Raw genomic sequence first — 26,667 nt, 5'->3', positions numbered from 1 at the left:
CAGTGCCCCATCCATTCAGGTGCTGCTCTGCTCGCGTGCTCCGGCCTCCGTGTTGCAGGAGGAGCCCGCGCTCCCGCGCACCCCTGGGGGCCCCTTCCTCCCCGTCTCTCCCCTCCTGTCACCTCCTCAAGACCGCCTGGCCCCTCCCCCTCTTCTGGCCTCTGCTCGCGTGTCACCCTCTGAAGGCCCCCACGTGGCCCTGGCCCGTTTCTCTGGGCCCCGTCCCTGTTCCTGGTGGTGCCTCTCGGCACTGTCCCCTCTCTGGCTCCAGGCTCTTTCTGAGCTTCCTGGCTGTCTTGCCGGCCTCAAGCTCAGACCCAGAGTCAGTCTGTGGCCTCCGTCCTGGGTGAAGTGGCCCTGCTGGCCTCCTTGGCCCTCCCGAATGGGAAATGGGAGCAGAGCCTTCAAAGGACCCCACCCCCCCGGCGTGTAGGAGAAAAGGAGAGATTGGGGGAAGTTTTGGTTTGGTTGTTACAGGGAATAAGGATGGCAGTGCTGCCCTGGCCTCGCCGGGACCCCATGGGGGAGGAAGTGGCCTCTGTGTCTGTCCAGCCTGCCCTGACAGGTGCGGGTGGCCCTTGGCGTAAGCCCTCCGAGGGCTGAGGAGGAGCGTCCAGGCCTGGCCGAGTGACCAGGCTCGCTGTCCCGCAGATCACCCTGACCACCATTGGCTACGGGGACAAGTACCCTCAGACCTGGAACGGGAGGCTCCTGGCGGCCACGTTCACCCTCATTGGTGTCTCCTTCTTTGCTCTTCCTGCGGTGAGTCTTGCTGCCCCTCTGGCCTTTGGTGGGGACGGGATCTCGGGCTCCCTGAGTGATGGCAGGCTTCCCGGGGCACCGGTCCACTCAGAGGGATGTGAGACAGGAGCAGGAAGCCCTGCAGGGTCCACAGCCCCCAGGAGCCGGAGGTGGCAGCTCGAGTGCGTGGAGACACAATCCTGAGGCCGGGCGGGCTGCTCTGGCCTGGAGCTGGTTGCTTCCATAAGGCTCCACTGGAGCACGCCGAGAGTGCCTGAGCTGTGGCCTCTGACCTGGCGTCTGTCGGTTGCTGTCACCTCCCTCCAGACTGATGGATTGGCCAGTAGGGTCCTTGCGACCCTTGTGACCAGGAGCAAATGCTGCGTGGTGACAGGGCTCCCTTGTCAGATCTCCAGGGACCCAGGAGCCCGTCTCCTGCAGAAGTGATGTGAGCTCTGTTAGTCATGCACCCACGGCGGGCAGGGCAGGGTGGTGGCAGAGAGGCTGTTCTCCCAGGTGGCCTCTTCGTCCTGGCCCTGCACTCGCTTCAACGTGGACAGATCATGGGGAGGGGTGATCTTTGGGCCCAGATGTGTTCAGTGTGAGTACTGCCCGCTTCTGCAAGCTGTCCTTTCCTTTACCCCAAACCCTGGTTTTTCCCCCAGCCTGTCGCATGGTGATTAGGGACTGAGGAGGTGGGAAGGCAAGGAGGGGGCAGGGGCCGTGGTCCCGGGACGTGGTCTGACCCTGGTCAACTGGGGGCCATGGTCCCGGGACGTGGTCTGACCCTGGTGAACTGGGGGCTGTGGTCCCCAGAATGTTGTCTGACCCTGATGAACTGGGGCTGTGGTCCTCGGGCCATGGTCTGACCCTGATGAACTGGGGCCGTGGTCCTCGGGCCGTGGTCTGACCCTGATGAGCTGGGGCCGTGGTCCTCGGGCCGTGGTCTGACCCTGATGAGCTGGGGCCGTGGTCCTCGGGCCGTGGTCTGACCCTGATGAGCTGGGGGCCGTGGTCCCCGGGACGTGGTCTGACCCTGGTGAACTGGGGGCCGTGGTCCCCGGGACGTGGTCTGACCCTGGTGAACTGGGGGCCGTGGTCCCCGGGCCGTGGTCTGACCCTGATGAGCTGGGGCTGTGGTCCCGGGTGCCCTCTGACCCCGATGACTTGCAGGGCATCTTGGGCTCCGGCTTTGCCCTGAAGGTCCAAGAGCAACATCGGCAGAAGCACTTTGAGAAGAGGCGGAACCCAGCCGCGGGCCTGATCCAGGTGAGTCCGGCGGCCCCCACTTGGGGCCTGGTCCCACCGTGTCCCTAGCAGAGCTCTGCCTGGCGTCTCCCCGTGTACGCCTGGACCGCAGCCCTCGTCCCTCTGCAGGAGCGTGTCGGGCGTGGGGGCGTGGAGTCAGTGTGCTGAGAACCCTTTTAGACGCCGAGGCTGTTGGCAGTGCAGCACAGGCAGTGAGGAGCTGGGCCTCAGGCCTGGCTGCCTGGCTGCCGCGGGTGCCCCCGAGCCTGCCCTTCCGGCTCCCGGGAGGTGGGCGTGCCGCCACAGCCATCCTGCATGTTGGGGTCCGGGCTCAGAGATGCCACTGAGGTGGGTGCCCGTCCGGGCCTCCAGCACCAGCACTGCTTCCGGAGCTGTCCCAAAGGTCGGGCCCAGCGGCCGGCTGCCCGAGGGGCCCAAGGTTCCTGCAGCCATTCCTGAAGCCTGGGACCCCCAGGCCCTCGGAGCCGACCGGGATTATTGCTGGCTGGATGCGGCTGTGCCGCTCACGCGTCTTCCTTTTGTCCATGCTGGGTCTCGCCCCTGGTGTGGCCTGCTTTTACATCTGTACATGTTTACCTTTCACTGTGAGAACTTCAGTCGGCTCCTTAAATGCAAGAGTGCAAAGCGGAAGAGAACTGTCCAGTCTCACACCACCGCTGACGATGTGTCACCACGCATCCCCGTGGCTCAGAGGGTGGACGGCTCAGGGGAGAGCGTGGCCCGAGCACACGGCCACTCCTCTGTGAAGGTCACCCTTAGCAGCAGCTTGCGCACCACCCCAGAGGTCGGTCGCACCTCTGCTTTAGTCCTTTAAATGTTCGCTACGCTGGACGGCGGCAGAGCCACCCAGCTTCTCCCACGAGTGTCCTGGACCCTTTCCCCGTGGGGACTCGGGAGCAGCTCAGGTTGAGGCTTGCGTGGTTTCCCTGTGGAAGGACATTGCTTTGTCCCCAGGGCTGCAGGAGTCCCAGTTCATGTGTGGTGAGTGGTTCTGGGGCGGTGTTTTGCAGTGGGATTGCTGGTCAGAGGGTCATGTCTTGACCCTCCTGTGGAGGCTGATGGTGAGCCCACGGTCCTGCTGCGTGGGTTCGAGGGTGGAGCAGGAGAGCTGAATAGCTGCTTCCTAAGTGGTCCGCAACCTGGTGTGATTCCTGGCTCCCAGAGAGGAAAAGGCCAGACCCTGGAGGGAAGCCCTGGAGGAGGGCCCAGACCCTCCCTGCCCCGGAAGCATCTGAGGGCCGATGTGTGCATCCCTGTGGGAGCCAAGGCGCCTGGGCCAGCACCCCGCTCACTGCCTTCGCACACGGTCCTGCCAGATGAGGCCCCTGCCCAGGGGAAGGCATGTCTTCACTCGAGGCCCCAACGTGGGCTCTGGACAGCAGCAGGGGGAGGCATGGCCAGCCGTGTGCCCAGGTCCCCAGGGGTGTGCAAGGTGCCCTCTGTGAATCCAGGGTGGGGGTGGGCTCAGACAGGGGCCTGAAGCCGAGGAGTGAGGTCCTGGCCGGACGCAGAGGTGCGGGAGAGGGTATAGTGATGCCGTGGGACCGGGTGAGGCTCCTAGTGAAGTCTGGGGCTCAGGGCTGAGTGCTGGGCCCCAGACTTCAGAGGTGGGACAAGGAGCAGCATTTGGGCCCTGCAGGCGTGGGGAGCCTGTTCGGAAGCCGCTGGGGCTGAGATGAAGATCCGGAGCTCCAGAGCCTTCCTCCCAGGACCCTGCCGTCTGGTCGAGGGATCTGGATGAAAGTTTAGGGAACAGGGACGTCCCTGTTGAAGGTGGTGGCGTGGAACTCCAGAACCTCGTTCCTCCGCTAATGCAACAGTGAAGCAAACAGTTGTCAGATCACCTTGGTTAGAACTCCAGAGCCTGGTCAGAGTTCTGCAACAGCCGGGGGGCTTCAGTAAGAGTGCGGCGTTTCAACTTCCTACCGGCCACCCTGCTCCTGGCTTGGGGCGGCTGTGGGGTGACGGCCAACACTCCCAGTGCAGCTGCCGCTGTCAGAGGGCAAATGCACCTTGTTCCAAAAGAATTATGGTTGTTGTTGTGACCTGTCTGGTGGCTTCAGAGGGATCAGCTCAGGGGCTTGCCTTTCTTGTCCCCATCTGGAAACCTCCTTAGGGCTGGAGCGGCCTCCAGGTGGTATCTGTCACAAGCAGTTGAAGGGGGTCCCCTCGCTGCAGCCAGTGGGGCAGGGATGGCAGACAGATTGGAAAGCCTGGGAAGAAAGAGGTTTGGGAAAGGAGACACAGAGGAATTAGGGCTTGAGAAAGAGCCCCCCAATACTGGGGGGGCCTAGGAGGCCACACACATGTCCAGGGCTGGACGCAGGCTCAGGAGTGACCGGAGAAGACCCTGAGGCTTTACCTCAGGCTGAGCTCTGGGGTCTGTCCAGCAGGAAGTGAAGGCTAATGCAGAGTCGTAAGTGGCCGCACCAGGTGTTGAAGGGGTACCCCACACAGGGCCGATCTGCAGGCTGGGCGTGTTTGTGTCCTCTTCAGTTCTTTGGGTTTAAGGAAACCTCTGTCAAACCAGTAGCTGACCACCGAGCTAATGGAGCAGAGACTTGAGTGACCACACAACAAAGAGCATGAAATAGTTTAGAAAAGTCACTAAATAAACAGCTACAGTCGACAACAAGCAACAACAACAAACCCTGGGGAGGGGACGGAATCTGACTTCCACGTTATAATATTCTAAACAACCAGTTTTCAACAAAAATTATGAGGAAGAAGAAGAAGAGAAGGAGAAAAGGACAAAAGGAATATTTGAAGAAATAATGGCAAAACTTCCCAAATGTGGTGAAAGGCATGAATCGGTATATTCAAGTAGTATAAACTCAAGGGATGCAAACTAGGACACTGCAGCTGCACCGTCGAAACCCAAGATACAGAGAGAGCCTGCGGAGTAGCAGAAGAGAAGTGACTCTCCACGTACAAGGAGCCTCAGTAAAGATGAGCGTCGACTTCCCACCAGGAACTAGGGAGGCCAGAGGGCAGCGGGACGGCACACTTAGAATCCTGAAAGAAAAACACCGTCAGCCAAGAATTCCCCATCTGGCAAAACCGTCCTTCAACAGTGAAGGAGGAATGGACCTTCCCATGCCACCAAAGCCGAGGCAGTTCGTGGCTCACAGACCTGCCCTAAGAAACACTCAAGGGAGTCCTCCAGACTGAAACGGAAGGACAGTGGACAGCAGCTCAGGCTGTGTGAGCACCGGCAAGGCAACTGCACAGTAAACATGAAAGCCAGTGTTATAATTTTTTGGTTTGTAACTCATCTTTTTTTCCTTATATGATTTAAAAGACAAATGCATCAAGTAATAGTCACAAATCTATATTTCTGGGCACACAATGTATAAAGATGTAACTTGTAACAGTAACAACATAAGGAAGGGGGCGGACCGTATGGGAGCAGAGTTTTTTTATACTACTGAAGCTAAATTGTATTAATTCAAACTAGATTGTTATACGTTTAAGATGTTAGTCATAATCTACAGGGTAACCATTAAGAAAATAACATAAAAATATGCAGAAAAGAAAAATAGAAGGAAATCGAAGTGATACACTGGAAAAAATGAACACTGAAGAAGGCAATAATGGAGGAATTGAGAAACAAAAGACATAAGGCATACAGAAAACAAAAAGCAAAAGGACAGAAGCATGTCCTTCCTTGTCAGCAATTACTTTAAATGTAAATGGATTAAACTCTCCAAGTAAAAGGCAGAGATTAGAAGAATGAATTAAAAAAAAAACTGTCTGACTGTATACTGTCTATAAGAGATTCATTTTGGATCCAAAGACAATAGGTTGAAAGTGAAAGAATGGGAAAAAAATATTCCATACAAATAGTAACCTAAAGAGAGATGGCTGCACTAATATCAGACAATAATCAACTTTAAGTCAATTTTAAAAAGAAAAAGAAGGGTATTACTTATTGATAAAAGGGTCAATCCATACAGAATATGTAATAATTATAAACATGCATACACCAACAACAGAGCCCCAAAAATATATGAAGCAAAAACGGACAAAATGGAAGGATGAAATATACATTTTTACAATAACGGCTGCAGACTTCAACATCCCACTTTCAAGAATGGATAGAAAAGCCAGACAAAAGACCACAAAGAGAGCGAGGACTTGAACAACACTGTGACCCGGCTAGGCCTGCAGACGTCCAGAGAACGGTTCACCCAACAACTGCAGAGCGCACTTCCCTCTCAAGTGCCCACGGAGAGTTCTCCAGGATGGACCATTTGTTGGGCCTCAAAACAAGTGTCAATACTAGGGTGCCGTGTACATGCAACGGGGTTAGAATGGTCTCTTCAACAAACAGTGCTGGGACTACTGGATACCCATTTTTAAAAGAATGAAGTTTGACCCTTACTTCACTAAACTAAAAATAGGTCTAAAACCTAAATGTAACAGCTAAAACTATAAAGCTCTTAGAAGAAAACATAAGTGTAAATCTCCATGACCTTGGTTTCTTAGCTATGACACCAAAAGCACAAGCAACAAAAGAAAAAAATACATAAATAGGACTTTATTAAAATAAAAAACTTCTGTGCATCGAAGGACGCTATAAAGAGAGTGAATAGAAAACCCACAGAAAGAGAGAAAATATTTGCAAATTGTATATCTGATAAGGGATCTATATCCGAAATATATAAATGACTCCTACAGCTCAGCAACAAAAAGACAACCCAGGTAAGAAATGGATAAAGAATGTGAATAGGTGTTTCTCCAAAGAAGATACACAGGTGGCCAACAAGCGCATGAAAAGGTGCTCGACATCCGTCATCATTGGGGAAGTGCAAATCCAAGTCACAACGAGACACTTCCCATCCGCTGGGACGGCTAAAATTAAGAAAATAGAAAAGTGTGGGTCAGGATGTGGAGAAATTGGACCTCACACACTGCTGGTGGGAATGTGAAACGGTGCAGCCGCTCTAGAAGATGGTTTAGTGGTTCCTCAAAAAGTTAAACATTCTCACGTAACCCAGCAATCCGACTCCCAAAAGAGCTGAAAACAGGTGTTCAACCAAAATCTTCTACGCGGGTGTTTGTAGCGGCGCTGTTCGCAGTCGCCAAAAGGTGGAAATAACCCACACGTCCATCAGTGGATGAATAGATAAACAGAATGTGGTCCGTGCATACAACAGAACGTTCTCAAGCCACTAAAAAGAGTACGTACCGGGACCTGCCACCACGCGGGTGGGCCTTGAAGACACGCTAAGTGAAAGAAGCCAGCCACGAAAGGCCACATGTTATGTGATTCCGCTGACAGGAGATGTCCAGAATCGGGAACGCGTGGAGGCTGATGCGGACTCCCGGGGCCTGGGTGGTGACTGCCCAGTGGATGCAGGGTTGGAAGGTGCTTCCTTCTGAGGTGTGAAGATGTGAGACTGGACTGATGGGCGACAGCAGGGCAGGTGTACTGAGGGCCACTGAATTGTTTGCTTCCGAATGGGTAAAAGGGTGAGTGTGTGTCAGCTGTGTTTTACTTCGCGCAGAAGTCGGGCACAGAAGCCCAGGCCAGGCTGAGGACAGTCTACACGGCAGGCCCAAGACCCTGCGCTGTGCTCAGGTTCATTTCCTCTCTGGCCACTGGGCCAGGGAGGATGGAGGCATGCGTCCCCCGCCCTGCCCCCTGCCCTCCAGCTCCTGAGGTCCCACAGGGCCCAGTGTAGTGTCTCCACGGGGACCGGGGCCGGCAGGAAGGTGACCACCATGACAGGGTCTAACCGCCAGCCTCAGGTAGGACAGACAGTGGCAGGAAAAACCCCTGAGGCTCCCTGCAGACTCACTGTGCGCCTGACCTGCGCCCTCTCCTCCAAACCACCAGCTTGGGGGCTGATGGTGTGTGCTCATGCTGAAGAGGGCGAAGTGAGGTCCCTGTGGTGGGGCAGGGCCGTAGAGAGATGGGATGACCGCCCGCGTGGTCGCCGTCCCCTTACCGCTGGTGCCTGACCCTCTGTCCCTCCGTCCGCAGTCCGCCTGGAGGTTCTACGCCACCAACCTCTCGCGCACGGACCTGCACTCGACGTGGCAGTACTACGAGCGCACGGTCACCGTGCCCATGTACAGGTACCCGTGCCCCCGGGGCTCCTCCGCCACCGGGCCTGGGCTGTGTTTCCATTTTCTGTTTGTCCTTAAACCCCATTTTTTGTTGTTGTTTATTATTTTGATTCATTTTTGTTTCTTTTTTCCTTTAAAGCGTCTGCACTTTCAGGAAGGGACTCTGTGTGTGATTTATTTCCAGCATTGATTCTGTTCTTGGTTTCATGGCTGTGGCTTTTGTTTTTCACTCCATCTGCCCCTCAGCGTGGTTTCCTCGGGGCGGGGCTTGTGTTGTGAGCATCCCAGAGATGGCCCCTCCCCAGAGGGCCCGTCCAGGTCAAGGCCGGGCCGCCCCGTGGGAAAGGACAACCTCAGCCCCCCTTCTCCACCAAGGACCAGGTCTCTGTGTGACCCAGACCATAGTGAGGCGTGAAGAGCAGGAGGCCCACATTATTCTGGCGTCCCAGGCACCCCCAGCAGGACGGAGCACAGACACCCCCGGTGTCCTCAGGTGGGAGGGAAGGGCCTGAGGCCCTCTCCGGGGTGCAGTCAGTGAAGGCAGTGCCAAGAGGCCCATGAGGCCATGTTGTCAGCAGGCGGCTTTCCAGGCCCTGGTTTTCAAGGGCAGGTGGCCGCCCGGGGCAACAGTGTGGCTGCCCTCAGGATTTTCTGCTCTGGGCTTTGCCTAGAAAAAGATCTGAGGTGAGACAGGCTGGGGGCCTCCTAGTGTCCCCAGGCCTGATGCTCTCTGGTGGGCTATGCTGGCTTGTCCATTCCCCCCTACCCTCCCCAGGAGTGAAGCTGAGCCCGGGGGCTCTGAGCCCAAGGATGTCCCTTGCTCGCCTCCAGGGGGTTCCACCCATGGAGCCCTCACCCCAGGGTGGGTGGGGCTTCTGGGCTGGGGCAGTGTCCTCCCAAGCGTCCTGCAGTCAGTGATGGCTGGAGGCCGTCCCCACCGGCCACCTGCCTTGGTAGGAGTTTGTCACCTGGGAGGAGGGTGCCCTCCGCCAGCATCCCCTCCCCCGTGTCTGGAACACCTGGCTGGGGTGGCTGCGGCCCGGCTTCCCCAGAGGCCTGGGGCGTCCGCTGCCGGCAGGCTCTGTGCCTGGTGGGTAGGCTGACCCTCCAGCTAATTCTCTCTGTTCTGTTGTTTCCCCCACTTTCCTTGACGGTTTTTTTCATTTGCTTTTTATTATCCCGTTCTTTTTAAATTTCCGTTCTTTTCCCTTTGTGTGTGTGTGAAAACACTGGAAAGCTCGCAAACTCAAACCTACGGGGCCTCCAGGTAGGAACGCATGGGCAGAAGTGCGTGCTGTGGTTCCGTTCTGTCTGGGAGTGTCACGGGGCCGCCCGGACCCCACGGCCGCCCCACCGAGCGCCCCCGCACCGAGCCCTAGCCTGTGGTCCCACGCCGGCGGCGGGCTGCCCTGTGGCCCTGTGGCCCCTGCTGGACCCCCGTGTGCCCTCACCTCCCCACCCTGGTTCCCTCTCCACTACCTCCCTCAGCTGCTTTCCTGTGCTGGACGTCTGCCCAGGTCGTCCCTGTTCCTCGTGCTGCTTCTGCCTCGTCTCAGTAGCTGGGGTCCCTCCCTGTCTTCTGCCCCACGCCACGGGCCCCACTCACGCAGGCAGAGGGGGTGGGGACGGGGGCGCCCTCAGCCACAGCCCCCGTGCCTGCAGGCAGTTCTGCTTTGCACAGGGGCCTCTGCCCAGCCAGCTCACCTCTGGTCCCGGGTGGGGTCTCCCTCTCTGGATCCATCCCCCCAGGTCTTCCCACTGCAGTGAAGGGAGACACAGGCCCTGGGAGGAGGGCGGGCCTGCGGTCCTTCCATGCTGCCCCTGGTTGCTGTGTCTGCACCGGGGGCTCTCTCCTGCTGTACCTTTAGCTGCTGCCTCAAGGAGGGAGACGGGGTCGTTTGTCCAGATTGGGGGACGCTGAGCTGCTGCAGGAAATTTCACCCATGCCCAGTGCCCAGGTGCCTGTACAGGCCCTCGCCTTCCGTGCAGAGTTGGGGGGGCACTATGCTAGACATGACATCACTCACAGCCCTGCAGAGCGAGGGGCCACCTTCTCCCCGTGTAGACAGAGCCAGGGCTCCCTCCAGCATCTCTCATCCTTCCCTGGTGCCCAGCATGGGACCATGTTAGAAGGTTAACCTTCCACTCCCAGAAGGGAGAGGGCACCGTGCCGGGCAGTGAAGGGCCCCACGGTGGGAGGGACCTGAGTGCCCACAAGCATCTCCCCGCCCAGCGCCTGCCTTTCACTGCTGGCCTCAGACCCCAGAGGCCTCACTCAGAGGAGAAGGGGTGATGGGTGCGGCGTCCATCCCTGTCTGCTGACCCTGGGCTTCTGGGGCTCCAGGCTGCTGGGCAGGAGGGCAGGCCCTGCTTCAGGCCCCAACAGGCTCCTCCTAGACCTCAGTGGTCCCTTGGTCCATCCTCTCCAGCCACCCCAGACCCCCCAACGTCTGTGGAGGCGCCCCCTCCCCACCTCACCCCTTGGCCTGGGAGATGCTCCCTGATGTGTCCCCCACTCCTGTCAGCACGCTGCACCCTCATCCTCCATGGCACCCCCCGGAGGTGTCCGGGGCTGCGTGTGCACACCCCTCACGTGTGGTGCGTGCACAGCCCTGCCCGCGGCCCTGCCCTCTGTGTCTGTCCCCTGCTGCTGTGTGTCCGAGGCATGACGTCCTATCTGTGTGTCTCTAACCTTGGACCTGTGTGTGTGGGTCGAGCGGTGAGGGCTGTCAGGGTCTCTGCTCCAGGTCCGTGGGTGAGTGGTCGAGGGTGGTGGGGAGACCAGCGCTGCACCCGTGTCCCGTCCTGGGGGCTCTGCTGTGCCCATGGCGTGAATTGACCCGACTGCCCAGGCCTTCTGCTTAGTCTTGACCATGAGGACGGGGGACAGCCTGGAGGAGGGGAGAGAGCTCACAGGATTGCCCTTCCCACCAGCGTTTCTGGAGCACTGCCCACCCGGGCCTGGCTCTGCTGGGCCACACAGGGAATGGAGCCGGCCATGGGGTGCTGCACCTGCTGGCAATGGGGATGGCAGTGACAGGGCAGGCCGGGAGGTGGGAAGGGCATTCTGACCGCTGGGGCTGGGGGGCATAACTGGACAGAGGAGGAGTGCAGAGGAACAGAGCAAAGCCAGAGACTAGTGGGCAGACTGTCAGGCCGTGAGTGCAGTGGACTCAATGGTCTTTCTGCTCTGGGGGCGTGGGGAGCCATCAAGTGTTTGAGTGGGAGGATGATGAAGGAGTCGCATGAAGGGACGGTGGTGATGGTCCGAGGCTGGTGGGCTCTGGCCTGGCCTTCAGAGGGAGAGAAGGACGTGAGGCTGCGAGCAGAGCTGCTGGGAGGAGAGGCGGGAGGGAGGAGCAGGTCCAAGAGGAGACCGCCGGGGTCTCCGTGGGTGGCCTGGGCACCACTCCGGCCCCTCTGCTCTGCATGCTGGTCACTGCCCACTTCCAGGGCTGAGGTGCCCAGGAGAGGTGCAACCCAGAGAATGCAGACAGTGCCCCAGGGCCCTGGAGGTGGAGACATGTTGCCATGGAATTCTCCCCCTTTCTGCCTGTGACAGGCCACACCCCATGTCCTCCGGGCAGTAACACCACCCCTCCGTGTGTGAGGTGGATGCTGGAGAGGGCTGGGTGAGGTGTCCCTGGGGCTCGGGCGGGCGGGCGCTCACTCACCTCTCCTCTTGCCACAGACTGATCCCTCCACTCAACCAGCTGGAGCTTCTGCGGAACCTCAAGAGTAAATCTGGACTCACCTTCAGGTCAGCAAGGGGCTCCGGCTGGAGCTCGGGGGGTCTCAGTCCTCCCGAGAGGTCCCTGCTGCCACGAAAACTCGGCGAGGGGCAGGCGGTTGCAAGATGCTCCCAGCAAGCGCCTGGTGATATCGGGGTCTAGGCTCCCATCCCTGGAGGGTGGCTGGCTTGGGGGTGGGCACAGAGAGTGGGCTGAACATGGGGCTGGGGGGCTCCGCTCGTGGCTGGTGCTCCGGCCCCAGGCGGGAGGAAGAGTCCAAGCCTGCATCTCCCTGGGGAGTTGGGTGGACATGCATGCGGTGGCTGCGGCTGGTGCTCCTGTAACCGCAAATCTGTGACTCTTGGGCACAGTTGGGTGTGCGGAGAAGGGCTTGCCTGCGGGAGAGTGGAGAGGAGAGCGCCCCCGGGCCCCCAAGCTGAGGGCTGCCCCCAAGCTGTTTGCCCACTCCGAAGAGCTCGCAGCCGGGCAGGGCAGCTCTGGCGGGTGGGCTGGCGGCCCTGCAACCTGCGAGCGCCGCCTCGTTTGGAGGAAGCCTTTGCAGATGTGATGTCAACACGAGATCGTTTTGGGTTAGCGTGGGCCCTCACTCCGACTCCCAGTGTCCTAAAGGAGGCAGGGAAGACGGCCTGGCGCAGACGGAGGCGGAGGTCAGAGGGACGCGGCACAAGCCCAGGACGCCTGGTGTCCCCGAGAGCTGAAACAAAGCTGGATCCTGTCCCAGAGCTTCCGGAGCGAGGCCCTGCCGACAGCCGGAGCCTGGCCTCTGGCCTCCAGAGCCCGGAGAGAGATTTCTGCTGTGAAAGCCCCAAGTGGCGCTTGTCAGGGTGGCCCCGGCAGGCTGCTTGCTGCAGATTCTGGCGCTGCAGAGTGTGTGCTGTGTGACAAACACCTGGAAGTGTGGACGTGGTTCTGGAATTGGGTAACGGGCAGAGGGCAGTTTTGGAAGAATTTTGAAGAGCATGACAGAAAAGGCCTCGATTGCCTGGAAGAAATGGTTGGTGGAAACAGACAAATTAAAGGCGACTTGGCAAGAGTTCGGAGGAGGGAGGAGCGCGTCATGACATGGATCTCGCTGTGAACAGTGTGTGGCTGGAAACATGGACAGTGAAGCTGCCCCTGTTGAGGGCGGAGGGAAACACGGAACGTGTGGCTGGGACATGGGGGCCGGGGGCAGGGGTCGCTGCCATAAGTGGCAGAGCACGCGGCTGGGTCGTGCTCTCTTGTTGGGCGGGAAGCAGGACTCGTCCGGGGAGATTCCAAGCGCAGTGTGGAGGCTGCGGCCTGGCTCCTCGCCGCTTACAGAAAAATGTGGGAGGAAAGACGTGAATTGAAGGACCTGCTGAGCAAAGTGAAGCTGGCGCTTGAAGACCTGGGGGTGTTCTTGTGCTGTCCGTGGGGAAAGCATGCTCTGGCGCAGGGGCCATGGGCGTGGCTGGATGGCTTTTGCGGGAGAGCTTCTGTGTGTGACCAGTGGGCCCAACCTGCCCTCGGCAGAAGCAGGACTAGAGATGGATCATGAGGAGAGAGGTGTGGGGACTGCTGGAGAGCGGCCTCTGTCCCTGTGACGTGCACCGGAGGTCCGTGATGTCCTTGGAGTTTTGCACCAGCAGAAACACTGCCAGCCTGGACCGGAAGAGACAGAGGGGGGAAGCAAGGAGGGGTGTCGGGCTGCTGGGACTCTGCAGCAGGAAACAGGCTGACAGAGCCGCGCGGCTGCGAACGCGTGCAGCCCTTCAAGGAGAAGGAAGATGGACCAGAGCCAGAGGAGCGGGCATGCAGGCCCCGGGGGCCGAGTGGCACTTGTCCTGTTCGATTTCAGACTCGGCGCCTGGCGACCCCATACTCCCTGCAGCGTCTCCCTTTTTGCTGGGGGTGTCTACCCCAAGTGTATTGTTCCTGCTCTTGCGTTTTTGGAGCAGACCACCTGTTCTCTAGTTTCAGGGGTCTCTCCCTGCAGAGGACCTGCACCCAGGATGGCTCGTACCCAGCGTCACAGTCACACTGACAGGTGACTGAGGGGGTGAGGTTTGGGACGTAGAGCTGATGCTGTACTGGGTTGAAACTTTGTGGGGTGTTGGGATGGGGTCAATGTATTCTGAACGGACCATGAATTCGGGGGGGCTGGGGGCAGTCTGCGTGGGGTTGAATGGTGGCTCCCAAAAGATATGTCCACGCCCTGGAACCTGGAGTGTGACCTTATTTGGGAAATGGGGATTTGCAGACGTAGTTAAGGGTCTGGAGATGAGATCATCCTGGGTTATCCGGGTGGGCCCTGGGTCCAAGGACAAGCCTCCTGCCACAGACAGAAGCCAAGGAGAGTCCAAGCCACCGACCTTTACTCAGTTTATAATGCATGTTATAAACCAGTGGAAGTTGTCAACCCAAACAGAACGGGTGGCGGCCAGAATCACCTTGAATGTGGACCTGCGAGAGCTAGCCTCTGTGAGACTGGACAGGCCCTGTGCTGCGGCTGTGTCAGCCCTGCGTGAGAAGACCACACAGAAGTTCCATCGAGTCAGAGCCGGGGAGGAGCGCGGCGGCTGTGTGTCCTGCTGGCTGGTCCTGAAGTCGACGCCCTGGAGCTTCTCCCGGCCCTCACTTCTTTTCTGAGATTTTGTTAATATTGGCGATTCTGATTAAAATGAACGTTGGTACACAGAGTGATAATGACCCCGGGGTCAAAACTTTGTGCGGCCCCTTCCGAATTCCCTTTTTCCTGCAGGACCTGCCTCCTCGGGCCCTCCGGGGTGCTCCTGAGGGGGCGGGCTATTTCTGCGCCCCCTCACTCAGCCCCTGGGCACGGGTGGACCCCTGGCGGGGCGGGGTGGGCGGCGGGTCCCATGTGGAGTCTGCCTGTGGGCTGGCTGCTAACGTGTTGTCGCTTCTGTTTGAAGGAAGGAGCCACAGCCGGAGCCGTCTCCAAGGTCAGTGCCGCATGCCTCTGCCGTCCTGTCCCGCCCCCATGTCTGCGCACCGCATGTCATCAGGGGAGCCGGCGGCGGCGGGGGGCGGGGGGGGCTGCTGGGGTCCCGCGTGCTCCTGTGTGAACCATTTCTGGACCCCGCCTGGCGGTGACGTGGGCCCTTAAATCACTTCCTGTGGTGCCACCCTCCCCTGGAGCTGGGTCTGCCTCGCTGCTGGGGAAGCTCCCCGACTGCCCGCCCGTGGGTGCAGCCCTGGGCCCCTGAGGAAGGCGGGTTCTAGGAGCACGCCCTCACCCCGCCCAGCACACGATGGACTTGCAGCTGTTCTGAGTGAAAACTCACTGGGGGTCTCCCCCCAACCCTCCCTTGGGTCAGGCCAGCTGGAGGGAGGAGGGGCCACTCTGAGGCCCACAGGCCTGTCTTGGTTTGTTGGAGGTCTTTGGAGGGAGTGGAGAGGTTCCCCTTTGGGGCAGGGTCTTCTGTCCTCTGGGAGGAGGGTCAGGATACCCTCCCCCACCTCCCACCCCCTCTGTGGAGACACATCTTGTTTGCCCCTCCCCCGCAGGTCCCTGCAACCTGTCTGTCTCAGGCAGGTTAGAGACCCGGACCCCGTGAGGGACTCCTGCGGGCGGTCTCTTCTGGGGCAGAGAAGGGTTGGGGGCAGCCTACCACTTTCCTGGTAGGAAAAAGAAAGTCCTGGTCATTTCACAACTTTCAAGTCTGATGCACTCCACCTGCATATCAATGAGCTCGTGGTCCCCCCAGTGCCCCGTCCACACACTTCAGAGTAAGTCCGGTCCCCCAGACCTTGGGCCAGAGGCTCCTGTCCACCCTTGTTAGTGCCCTCCTGGACTGTGGGTGGCTCACCCGGCTGCTCAGGCGGGGGAGATGGGGTTGGGCTGAGCCCACCGTCTCCATCCATCAGAGGAGGGCACCCTCCTCCAGCCCCCAAACCCCCAAAGGGGAATGGCAGCTGGTGCCTGGAATTGAAAAGACTGGCAGCGTTTTTGCCCCGAACCAGCCAAGAGAACGTGGGTGACGAGCTCCCTCAGAGAGGCTAAGAGAACTCACGTCAGTCAGAGTTGGTTTGGCAGCAAGATGGGAATGAGCGGGGTGCCAACCTGCTGTTGTCCACACGGCCTGGCACGTGAGGTGCCCCATTTCAGCAGTCCCGTCAGTGCTCCCTGAGCCTGGGGAGGTGGGGCCGTGGCTCTGCTCCAGTGGGGTGCCTGCGGACGGGGCGGCCTCCCTGGCGCTCTGGGTGCTGCCCCCCACCCACCGCCCCGTCTGTCCATGGCCCGCCCGCCACCCGCCGCGCTTCCTGAGCTCGCGCTTTACACTTGCGCCCGACAGTGTTCGTCTCAGCCTGTCTCTCTCTCTCTCTCCTCTCCTGCCCCCCCCGCCCCCAATCTGGAAAATCTTGCCTGCCCCCACGTGCCTTTAACCATGTCACTGCCCTTCTCGGGGCCCTTTCGCGTCTGCCCTGTCTTTGGGGATGAGGTGGCTGACCTGAAAGAGGACTCAAGGTGAGGACACACGGGCGCCCTCCCCCGGGCTCTCCGGAATGTTCCGTGGCTCCCCTCTCCCTGCGTCCCACACACCGCTCCTCCATCTCCTCCCCGTGTGTCCGTGTGTCCCTGCCTGCCTGTGACCCAGTGCTTCCCCAAGGGCCACCCTGGCCCGACCTGCTCTTGCAAGTCCCCGGGTAAGGGCGTGTGGCCGCCGGATGGGGGCCTCGTCCGTAGGCAAGAGCTACTGGACCTTTTCACGGACAGTCGGCTCCTCTTGGGTTCGAGGGCTTTGGGAAGGCGCTGGGCGCTGTGGGAGTGAGGAGCAGTTTGTCAGTGAAGCCCCTGTCCCGTTCCCTGGGAGCAGAGGGCCTGCTCTCCTGGGGTGCATGCCTGTCAGCCAGGTGATGGAGGTGGCATTCCTGTCCCCTCACTTGGGGCAGCCACAGACCTCCTTTTTAGCACCTGGTGCGTAGTAGGTATGCAGGACATTGTTCTGCCATTTGTACCCGTGAGAGGGTGGGGCTGTTCCTGGGCTGCCCGGGGAGGAGACCCTGTTCTGTGAAGTGCTAATGGGAGTGTGGCTCCCCAGCCCCTCCTCTGCCCCCGTGGTGGAAGGTAATGGCCGTGCCCTGCCTTCCACCTACACACCAGGATCCCACTGGCCCTAGCCAGCCTGGGCAGGTGGACAGGGTAGACGCAGGGCTCTCAGCTTCCATGAGGCCCCCTCCCGGTTGGTCCCAGCTCACAATGGGCACGCCCCCTGACTGTGTTGGGGTCCTCAGCTCCTGGCAGGACCCGCTGTGGCTGCGCTGGTGTCAGACCAAGGCTGTCTGTGGTGGGGTGGGGAGGGGCGGGGCTGTGCGCCTCCAAGTGTGTCTCTGATTTGCCTTTGTCCTGTCCTATTTCTCACTGTTCCCACCCCTGTGCCTGGAGGAGACCCCTGACCCTGGCTGCTTCATCCCCTCATCCCTGTGGGTCCCCTCCTCGTCACAGGTAGCAGTGTGCCGTGTTGGGTGCCTGTCTGTCCATCTGTCTTGGTGTCTGGGTGCCTAGTCCACCCTCATGAGCCCTGGGCCCCCTGGGCTTGCTGCCCGCCCCGCCACAGGCTTGCTGTCTGTCCTCAGACCAGATGAAGCTCCACTTTGCTGACCTGGGCAGGAAAACTCCAGTGCCAGCCTGTAGCCCAGGGGGATAGGCTCGAGTCGGGGTCCTCACACCCCCAAGGTGGTGCCACTGGTCACGTGTGGCTGTTTGAATTTTCAGTAAAATTAAACACAATTAGGAGCATTCCTCAGTCTCTCGTGTTTAGGAGCCAGGCGTGGGGTGGTCGCCATATCAGGCAGTGCAGCCGGGAGCATGGGGAGTGGGGCCTTGGGACCTGCTTTCAGGGCAGGCGTCTGTGCTGGGAGTGTGGGAGGCAGCAGAGCGGTTTGGGGATTGGCTGGAGCTGGGATCCTTCTAAGGTGCTGGAGGCGGAGACCATCCCCCTTCCTCCTCTTTCCCAGGGGCGGAGCCTCCAGGCGTGGCCCCTGTGTGCAGGCCTGGGGCCCTGGGAGGAGCCGGCTGGGAGGTCCTGGTCTGTACCACCTGGTGGGACTGTGGCTGATTGAGGGTGCGCTCTGGGAGAGAACATTTGCCCCAAATTTGAGGGGCTTCTGTGAGCAGCCAGAGCTGCCCTGTGGGGAGTCCAGGTCCTGGGGATACTGAGTCACAGGGAGGTCTGCCCCCAAGTGAGAGCAATTGCCACACAGCTGGACCCCAAATCCCTCCCTCTCGCCCTCCCAGAAACCAAACGCAAACACAGGCTGGCTTGCCTGAGGCCCAGGAGGCCCAATTAACCAAAATGCCAGGCTTCTGGCTAGGAAAAAGGTTTATCACCGAAAGGCAGACAGACGAGGAGATGGGAGTTGAATCTCAGATCTGCCTCCTCGAAGGGAAAAAGGCAGGGGTTTCTATCTGGGGTTCTAGGTAGGGGAGGGGCATGGGGCCTGGCTGTGGGTGCCTTCCCACCAGCCTGTGTTTGGCCCCGTGAGGCTGAGTCTTCTTTCGTCTTGACCGTGTGGACGTTGGTTTCCTGGGAAAGACACTCCCTCTCATGCTAAGGAGGGACGGAGAGACCTGGTTAGTTCTGAACAGCTGCTGGTTATGCTGAGGATGCACAGCTGCCGTCAGCAGCACTCGCCTCGAGGTTCTTGCTCTCTTCTCCCCCAGAGAAGCTTTTAACTTTTTCACCCTTGGCTTCAGTCCCCACTGTCTCAGGGTCTTTTCTCAATCTTGGGGAGTGGGGGCAAAGACTAGGGTCAGAGGAAGGAACTGCTCCAGCTTTATTTTAAATGCTTCTGGGTACCAGGTGGTGGGGCGAGGATGATGTACGTGACTAATGTTTCAGCCCTCTGATCAATGTCTTTGCAACAACACTTAAGTCCACGTTTTATGATTATGTACGTGACCATACATATTAGGGAAATAGCCCAAATTTTACTATCCCCTCCATAATGGACCTCAGTCCTGGGGGAATCCAGGAGCTGAGGCCTGTGCACCAGTCGAGGTTGGCACCTGGAACTCAGGTGAAACCTGAGGTAGCCGAGAGGCCGCTGTCTAGAGCCCAGCAGGTGAGGTCAGCACCTGGGAGCCATTCACTACTTATCTTTAGGGGACCGTGTTCTGAACAGCAACTTGCGGTCTGTCGGGGGTTAATTTGTCTGTTCAGAGAAGTCAGTGTCTAAAGTGTGAACCAGCCACGGTTTGGGTGATCCTGGTTGTGATGTACTGTTATGGCCTAGTTCCCATTCCCTGTGGCGTTTTTCCCTGTTTCTCGTCATCTAGTCAGTTTTGTTCTGCATCCTGAAGTGACTGGAAAGTCCCCCAGGGAGGAAGTGCACTTCGTGCGCGGGGTCCCCTCAGAGGTCCAGGATGGGCAGGTCCCCTCAGGGGTCCAGGGTGTGCAGGTCCCATCAGAGGTCCAGGATGCGCAGGGTCCCCTCAGAGGTCCAGGGTGCGCAGGTCCCCTCAGAGGTCCAGGGTGCGCAGGTCCCCTCAGAGGTCCAGGGTGCGCAGGTCCCCTCAGAGGTCCAGGGTGCGCAGGTCCCCTCAGGGGTCCAGGGTGCGCAGGTCCCCTCAGGGGTCCAGGGTGCGCAGGTCCCCTCAGGGGTCCAGGGTGGGATGGTCGCCTCAGAGGTCCAGGGTGAACAGGTCCCCTCAGAGGTCCAGGATGTGCAGGGTCCCCTCAGAGGTCCAGGGTGCGCAGGGGTCTGGCGCCTCTCAGCCCTCAGGCAGCACAGAGCCCTCTGAGGAACCCTGACCTGCTTGCCTACCAGAGTTAGCCACGTGCATCCCTATACGTGCGTGGAGAGACCCTGTCTGGACACCAGCAGGTGCCCCTGGTGTTTACATGGATGTGTGGGCGTTGAGCATGTCCTTCCCAGTGGAGCTCCTTTCTGTGAGTTGAGACCATCAGACACATCTGGGTTCCTTGGGTTCACAGTTTGAGAACTGCTGTCTCAGGGGCAACAGCTGCGAAGACGGAGCGAGAGGCAGAGGCCCCGGGAGAGTGAAGGATTCCTCGTCGTTCTTGGTTGCTGTTTTCATCTTTGTTCAGAAGTTCGCACGTTCCAGTGCAGGATGGGTCTTGGGGCTTTGGGAGTTTCCTGGGGAGTGCTGGCCATGCACAGAGGCTCCCTGAGGAGCTGCCCACAGCGCCGCATCCGCTCGGCCAGGGCTCCAGCTCTGCGGGTTCTCCTGAGCTGGGGTTGCACTGCCTGTGGCTGTCCCTCTACGTCCCGGTGCTCCCGCCCCCCTCCTTGGCTTCCCTCCAGGTGGAGGCACCGCTGCCTCCTGGGTAAACCGAGGCCGGATTCCGATAGGCAGCTGGCTGGGCTCTGTGAAACCTCGGTGATTGGTTTGTGAAACCGAACTGCACATTTTTCCTCCCTAAAATGTGTGCTTTCCGGAATCCTGTCCATCTAGAACAAGCCTTTGCAAAGTCTTAGCCCATGTATTATTTTTTTGTTGGCATGAATATAGCAAAAAATAATACATCTTTTAAAAGACGTGGCCCTGAACTCTGACTCTGGAAGGAAAAGGTATTTTTGGAGAGAGAAAACAGGGAGTTTTCTCTCTCCAAAAATAGGGGACTGTTTTCTTTTCCAGGCCGGCGGAAGACTTTACGTGCAGCCTGTCCTTGCTCGGCTGCTGGACCCCGAGCCCAGAACTACCCTGGGGTGGTCACGGTGCCTCAGTTTACCTGCGCTGTCTGCCCCCGCCTGGGCCCCCGGGACTAACTGTGCTCTCCTCGTTTCCAGTAAAGGCAGACCGTGCAGAGAGTCCCTGTGTGGATGCTGTCCTGGACACTCTAGGTACCGCGGACGCGCCGCACGGACCGACCATTGCTGCACGGCTCTTCCTACCCTGCCCGCTCCTCACACCCTCTGCTTATTAGAGGTTCTAGATGAGCGAGGGGGGGCTGGTGCCCCCCCGCCCCAGGCCCAATTCTGATTGGCAGCTCGGCCTCCGCGGGCCCCCATGGTGGAGCGCTAGGCTCCAGCCGATTCCATATGACCTCCTGGGAGACGGCGGTCGCGGGGCGCCAACGCCTGTCTTTCTCCAACAGCCCGACAGTGCCCTGCTCTGAGCAGGAGGGCGGCCACGGGCACTGAGACCCAGAAAGGGCGCCGGCGCCTCCTGGGGTCCTAACGGCCTTTTCTCAGGGGCTCATCAATCTAGCACCTCTATTATGCACCTGAGGACGGCCACTCCCTAACCTGCCGCCTCACCTGTGGAGGCAGCTCGCCCTGTGTGTGCCGGGCTCCCCGAGGCCCTGACACCCGGACACACCAGAAAGCCAGGGTCCACCGCTCCCCGTCTCATGTGCAGGCTGGTTTAGGGCAGACTGGAGACTGGAGGATGGGAGGCTGCCCCAGCCCTCCGTGCTGCGGGCTGCTCACTGCTCCTTTCCTCTCTCCTGTCCACTGTCTGCTGTTGGGTGCGTGGAAGCATCTATCCTCCTGCTTGCTCTGGTGTCCCCTCATCGCCCTCCTGCCCGCCTCCCTCCCTGACCGGTGCAGCCCTGCAACGTGTTGGCAGCTGTGCTCACCTGTCACCGTGTGCATGCGTTGGTGCTGGCCCTGGAAGTGGTGGTTCAGAGCAGTGGGCATGGGGTGGGGGCCATGCAACAGGACCAGGGCCCCGGGGCAGCATGCTTATGCGTCTGCATCCGTGCATGCTGCGAATCCTTCTCCAGCCCAGAGGGGCTCTGAGGGTTGCCTCCCCAACCCTCCACGCTGCCTGTGTGTCCCAGAGGTCAGCGCTTGTGGGGAGACTGTTGCAGCCCTAGGAGGGAAGATTTTGGGCCCTGGCAGAAGCTGTCTTGCTTGCCCAGAGCTTGTGTCCAGGGTGCTTCTGGCCAGACTGGTCCCTTGGGTCAGGGGCTATGGTCAGGCTTCTTAGGGACCAGAAGGGCTGGAGGTGCCCACGGCCAGGCCAGGAGCCCAGGCCAGGTTTGGCCCTGCTGTGCGCAAGTCCCACCAATGTCACTTTATCCTCCCCACTCTCCCTGGGCATCTGTGGTCCGGCCGTGGACCAGGCAGACCTCTCCTTGGATGCTGGCTCCTGCGCCGCTGAGCTGGGCCCTAGCCATGCAGACTGGGGAGCAGCCAGTCTCAGCTGGGGCTTCCCACTCACCCCGTCCCTGTTTACGGCTGGCTCCACGTGTTTGGAGTTTCATCCTGGGGAGCTGGCAGGCAGGGGAGGAGAGGCTGGGCCTTGGCTTTCTCCCCTAGACCCTCCTGAAGCTGCTCTCCTGGCCCTGTGTAAACGCCAGTGCTCAGAGGCCACAGGCTACCTCTCAACAGGGGACTCTGGCTGCGGGCTGTCTCCGGCAGGCAGGTGGCTGGAGCCCCTCCACACATTTGCTCCTGCCCTTGCCTTACGAGATGAGGGAGGGGCCTCTTGACACCTGCGGGACCACTCAGCCATCTGGGCACCCCGAGTGAGCCAGGTCCAGTGTAGCTGGGTGGGCTGTGAGCCTGTGGGCCCTGAGCTGTGACAGCGAGGTCCAGGGGTCCCCACCGTGGGCTCGTCCAGCAGGGTGCCTCTCCCTGGCCTGCCCTTTGGAGAGCTGGGCACTGTGGGGCCAGGCCAAGGCCAAGGCCAAGGAAGGCTCCTCCCTCGTGTCCTGGGGGCCCTTGTGCTGCACGGGGCAGCAGGTCCAGTGGGGACGCCCAGCTCTCCAGGCCAAGCGGGCCGTCGCTTCTCGTGGTCTCCTTGGACCAGCTGGTGGTCTCTGTTGAGACGGGAACAAAGGAGAAGGTCATCTGGACAGAGGCCCCCGTGGCGCCTGGCTCCGGGTGTCCCTTGGCCTCACCTGCCCATCGTGGCCTCATTCTGGGTGTAGTGGTTATAGTCTCACATGATAAGGGCTGCCTGAGTGGGCTCCAGGCCTCCGGCTGTTTGCCCAGGGGCTCTTTTCTTCCTTTTCTTCCTGTCCTGCAGAGACCTGTGAACAAGCACATATGGTCTCAGCTGCCCAGGGCCTGGGGAGGGGGTGCTAACCCGGCCACAGTGCCCAGGCTGGGTGGGCTGGGCTGTGAGCTTTCTCTCTTCTGTGGCTGTCATCTCTTGCTGTCTGATGGACGCGTCTCGGCTGTGGGTCTCCTCTGGGGCTGATGGAAGCGGCTGACCCAGGGGGGCTGCGGCGGGGGCGGACAGTGTCTGAGGGGTTAGCTGGCGGTGGTGGCTTCCCAGTGACAGCAGAGGCCTTGCCAGGCCCCCGGAAGGCTTGTCACAGCCCCGTGGGCAGCGAGCGGCCTGCTCAGAACTCATTCGGGGAGGTTCTATGGCTCCTGCGTGTGGCTGGGTGTGAGCAGGTCGCAGGTCACAAGAGTCCCACTCTCCTCTCTTGGGCAGATGGTGGGAACTGCCCAGTGGGAGGAAGTGAGTGGCCGCCTGGCCCTGCAAGCCGCAGGCAGCTCCGGACCACAGGGCCATCATGTCTCTTGGTCACTGCCCAGAGGTGCGAGAGCCGGGCAGACTGGGTGCCAGGCCCATCTCTAGGGTTACTGAGAGACAAGGAACAGGGACGTCCGAGGACCCCCACAGGGCTATGGCTGGCCAGCCATGATCACTTCCTTCCTGTGGCCTTGGTCCAGGGCTTGGGCATCAGGCCTGTTCAGCCGAGGCGGCCACCACGGAGGTGCATCTGCTTCATCCGCCCGGAGTGTGGACACCCAGCTCCTGGGCACTTCTCGGGGTGGCACCCGCACATCTCTGGGCAGAGGGGAGGTGGGGCGGGCCCAGGCGCCAAAACCAAGGGGAGGGCCCTTACCCTCCACAATGCTTCTCGTTTCCCTGCTGCTCTACCCACTCTGTCCCACCAGGCAGCTCCCCGGGGTGCTCTAGAGGGGCCCCCGCTCAGCTGCAGACCTTGCCCTTCCTGACCCTGGGGCCGGCGGTGGAGGGAGGAGGAGAGGAGGAGGGCTGACCCCGGGGCTGGCATGGGGGTGGAGGGGCAGGCAGGAGACTGTTGGAGTGGCCGGGGCCCGCAGGAGGTGCCCAGGGAAAGGCCTCAGCCACGGGCGCTTTGGGACCTGTCCTGCCCTGGAGTGTCACACGGAGAAGGAGGCTGGCAGGACAGCATGGAGAGGGCTCCGGAGCCTTTTGGTGGCAGCCAAAAGTAATTTAAGCGTCCACTGACCCCTCCCCGGCCAGGCTGAGCCCCCGAGCTGCCCCGGGGAGCTGTGGTAGAGCTGACCGTCCAGCGCCGTCCCTGCTCACCCAGCGTCGGGTCGTTTCCCTGGGTCCGCGTCCCCCTCCCGTCCACAGGGACGGCATCAGCCACGAGCAGACGAGGGGTGTGGGCATTCTTCCGGAGTGACCTCTCTTGCTGTGTTTCTCTTGCTGTGTGTGTCCGTTTGTCCGTCTGTCTGTGGGTTCTCGCGGAGCAGTCAGAAGGTCAGTTTGAAAGATCGTGTCTTCTCCAGCCCCCGAGGAGTGGCTGCCAAGGGGAAGGGGTCCCCGCAGGCCCAGACTGTCCGCCGGTCACCCAGCGCTGACCAGAGCCTGGAGGACAGTCCGAGCAAGGTGCCCAAGAGCTGGAGCTTTGGGGACCGCAGCCGGGCGCGGCAGGCCTTCCGGATCAAGGGCGCCGCCTCACGGCAGAACTCAGAAGGTGGGTCAGCCTGTCGCCCTCCTCAGTGGAGCACTTCCAGGGTCCTCCCCGGGCCCTGCGGCCTCTGAGCAGGGACCCCCGTCGTGGCCTCTTCTTTTATTGAGGTGACATTCATGGAACGTGAAATTAATCCTCTTAAAGTGAACGACCCAGTGGCACCCAGTGATCCACAGTGACGTGCACCCACCACTCTCTGGTTCCAGACGTTTCATCACCCCAAAGGGCGCCCCTGCTTGGGAGCAGCTGCTCCCAGTCCCCGGCCAACGCAAGTTGCTCTGTGTCTGGATTTACCTGTTCTGGGCAGTTGGCACCTGGGGACTCACCCGGTGTTTGTCCCTCGTGTCTGGCTCTGCGTGCCCAGCACGGCGTTCTCCAGGTCCACCGCCCGCAGCACAGCGGTGCTCCACTCCTTGCCAGGGCTGAGTGATGTTCTGTTGTTGTTGTGTGTGGATGTATCACATTTGGTCTGTCCCTCGGTCCATTCACATTTTAAACCCTCAAAACAGCCACTCCTTTCAGGCCGCAGGGGCGAGGAGCCAGCTGAGGAGGGCAGGATGGAGGGGTGGGTTTCTAAAGCATAGTGGTCCTGGGGGGGTGCCCCAGGGAAGCACCAGGGGGTCCCTGACACCCTCTCTGACAAGCGTGCTGCAGGACCACAGGGCCGGGTCCCCTCTGTCCCCAGGGTGGCCCGTCCCCTCACAGGCTGTGTCTCCTTCCACCCAGAAGCAAGTCTCCCTGGGGAGGACATTGTGGATGACAACAAGAGCTGTAACTGCGAGTTTGTGACCGAGGACCTGACCCCGGGCCTCAAAGTCAGCATCCGGGCTGTGTGGTGAGGGACCCCGGGGCACCTGGGGTGAGACCCAGAAAGGGGCGTGTCCACCCCTCCCTGGGATGCCAGGCCTCTGGGGGGTTGGTGTGTGGGCGCAGACTCTGGTGGGACGGCTGACATCCTGCAGTCCTGGCTTCTTGTGGCTGGTAAGCAGCTCGTGTCACCTGCCCGTCCCGGGTGCAGAGCCCCAGAGCTGTTAGCAGACGGCCAGGAGCCACCCCCACCCAGGGAGGTCCTGGGTGGACAAGGGTCTGTCTGTGCAGCCGGGCCCGAGTGGCTGGTGGCCACGGCAGGTGGGTGGCCCAGACAACTGGTGGACGCTCTCGGAGATGCCGGGAGGCCTCAGGCAGGCGGATGTTGGGTTGGGGTTGGAGTGCAGCCTGCGGTGGGCACCGGCCTGCGGCTCACCGCCCTCTGCACGTCCCCTCTCAGTGTGATGCGGTTCCTGGTGTCGAAGCGGAAGTTCAAGGAGAGCCTGCGGCCCTACGACGTGATGGACGTGATCGAGCAGTACTCGGCCGGCCACCTGGACATGCTGTCGCGCATCAAAAACCTGCAGTCCAGGCAAGAGCCCCTCCCCTGCCTGCCCAGCCCTGGGGCGTGGCGGCCAGGCCGTCCTGGCACGAGTCAGGGAGTGTCCGTCAGGGGCCAGTGCGAGAGGAGTGCAGTGCAGGAGCCCACACACGCCCTGCCCGAAGTGGGGTGGTGGGCAGGGCTGCAGGGTGTGCGGTGGCTGGCCCTGCCTGCTGCCACCTCCGGGCCCTTCCTCTCTGGCCCCAAGACAATCCCACAGGGGCTTTCTGCCATGTCCTCGTGTGGTCTGTCTGTTTCTAACATTTCTGTTGTCTCTTCCTTCTCTCCCCTCCTGCCCACACTGTGATGGTCAAGCATGTATGTGTGTGTATGTATGTGTGCACACATGTATGTGCACGCACATGCATGTAAACACGTGTATGAATGCACATGTGCACTCGTGTACAGGTCTTTGCACACGTAAAAGTGCATGCATGTGTGTACACACTTGTATGTGTACAAGAGCAATGTGCACACATGTGCACACACATGTTATGCATGTGTGTGGGTGTGTCTCTTTGTGTTGTCCTGTGTATGCAGTATGTCCGTGTGTGTGTGCACAGGTGTGTGTGTGTGCTGGGAACAGAGTAGTTCTATTGAAAGATGAAGCTGTAGGGTTTCGTGGGTCCATCAGGCAGCAGTTACTCCACTTGGCACCTCATCTTCCAGCACAGAGGGGCTTGTCCACCCTCCCCGCCTCACAGGTGATTCTCACATCCCGGGTAGGAAGCGGAGCTGGGGTGTGTCTGAGGCGTGGCAATAGCAGGACATATGCTGACTCCACTGTCTCCGGCCCCATGTGTGTAAGGACTGACTGGCTTGCTCA

At 60.2% G+C, this 26,667-nt stretch overlaps 1 protein-coding gene across 12 annotated transcripts in view; it reads left to right on the top strand.

Moving 5' to 3' along the window:
• KCNQ2 (potassium voltage-gated channel subfamily Q member 2) overlaps positions 1-26,667 on the top strand; it is a 64,587-nt gene that overhangs the window by 24,679 nt on the left and 13,241 nt on the right. For 2 of the 12 annotated variants that reach the window (XM_023626923.2, XM_023626917.2), the window contains exons 6-15: positions 652-762; positions 1,915-2,010; positions 8,000-8,094; positions 9,323-9,352; positions 11,777-11,845; positions 14,732-14,761; positions 20,574-20,627; positions 24,213-24,436; positions 25,160-25,268; positions 25,701-25,832. In XM_023626923.2, coding sequence (XP_023482691.1) covers positions 652-762; positions 1,915-2,010; positions 8,000-8,094; positions 9,323-9,352; positions 11,777-11,845; positions 14,732-14,761; positions 20,574-20,627; positions 24,213-24,436; positions 25,160-25,268; positions 25,701-25,832 — 950 coding nt within the window. The remainder of the gene's footprint in view (positions 1-651; positions 763-1,914; positions 2,011-7,999; positions 8,095-9,322; positions 9,353-11,776; positions 11,846-14,731; positions 14,762-20,573; positions 20,628-24,212; positions 24,437-25,159; positions 25,269-25,700; positions 25,833-26,667) is intronic. The other 10 variants (XM_023626924.2, XM_023626920.2, XM_023626925.2 and 7 more) reach the window with 8 other exon arrangements.

Source organism: Equus caballus, chromosome 22, assembly GCF_041296265.1.
Source record: "Equus caballus isolate H_3958 breed thoroughbred chromosome 22, TB-T2T, whole genome shotgun sequence".
NCBI lineage: Eukaryota > Metazoa > Chordata > Mammalia > Perissodactyla > Equidae > Equus > Equus caballus.
This window is presented reverse-complemented; position numbering and strand designations above follow the sequence as displayed.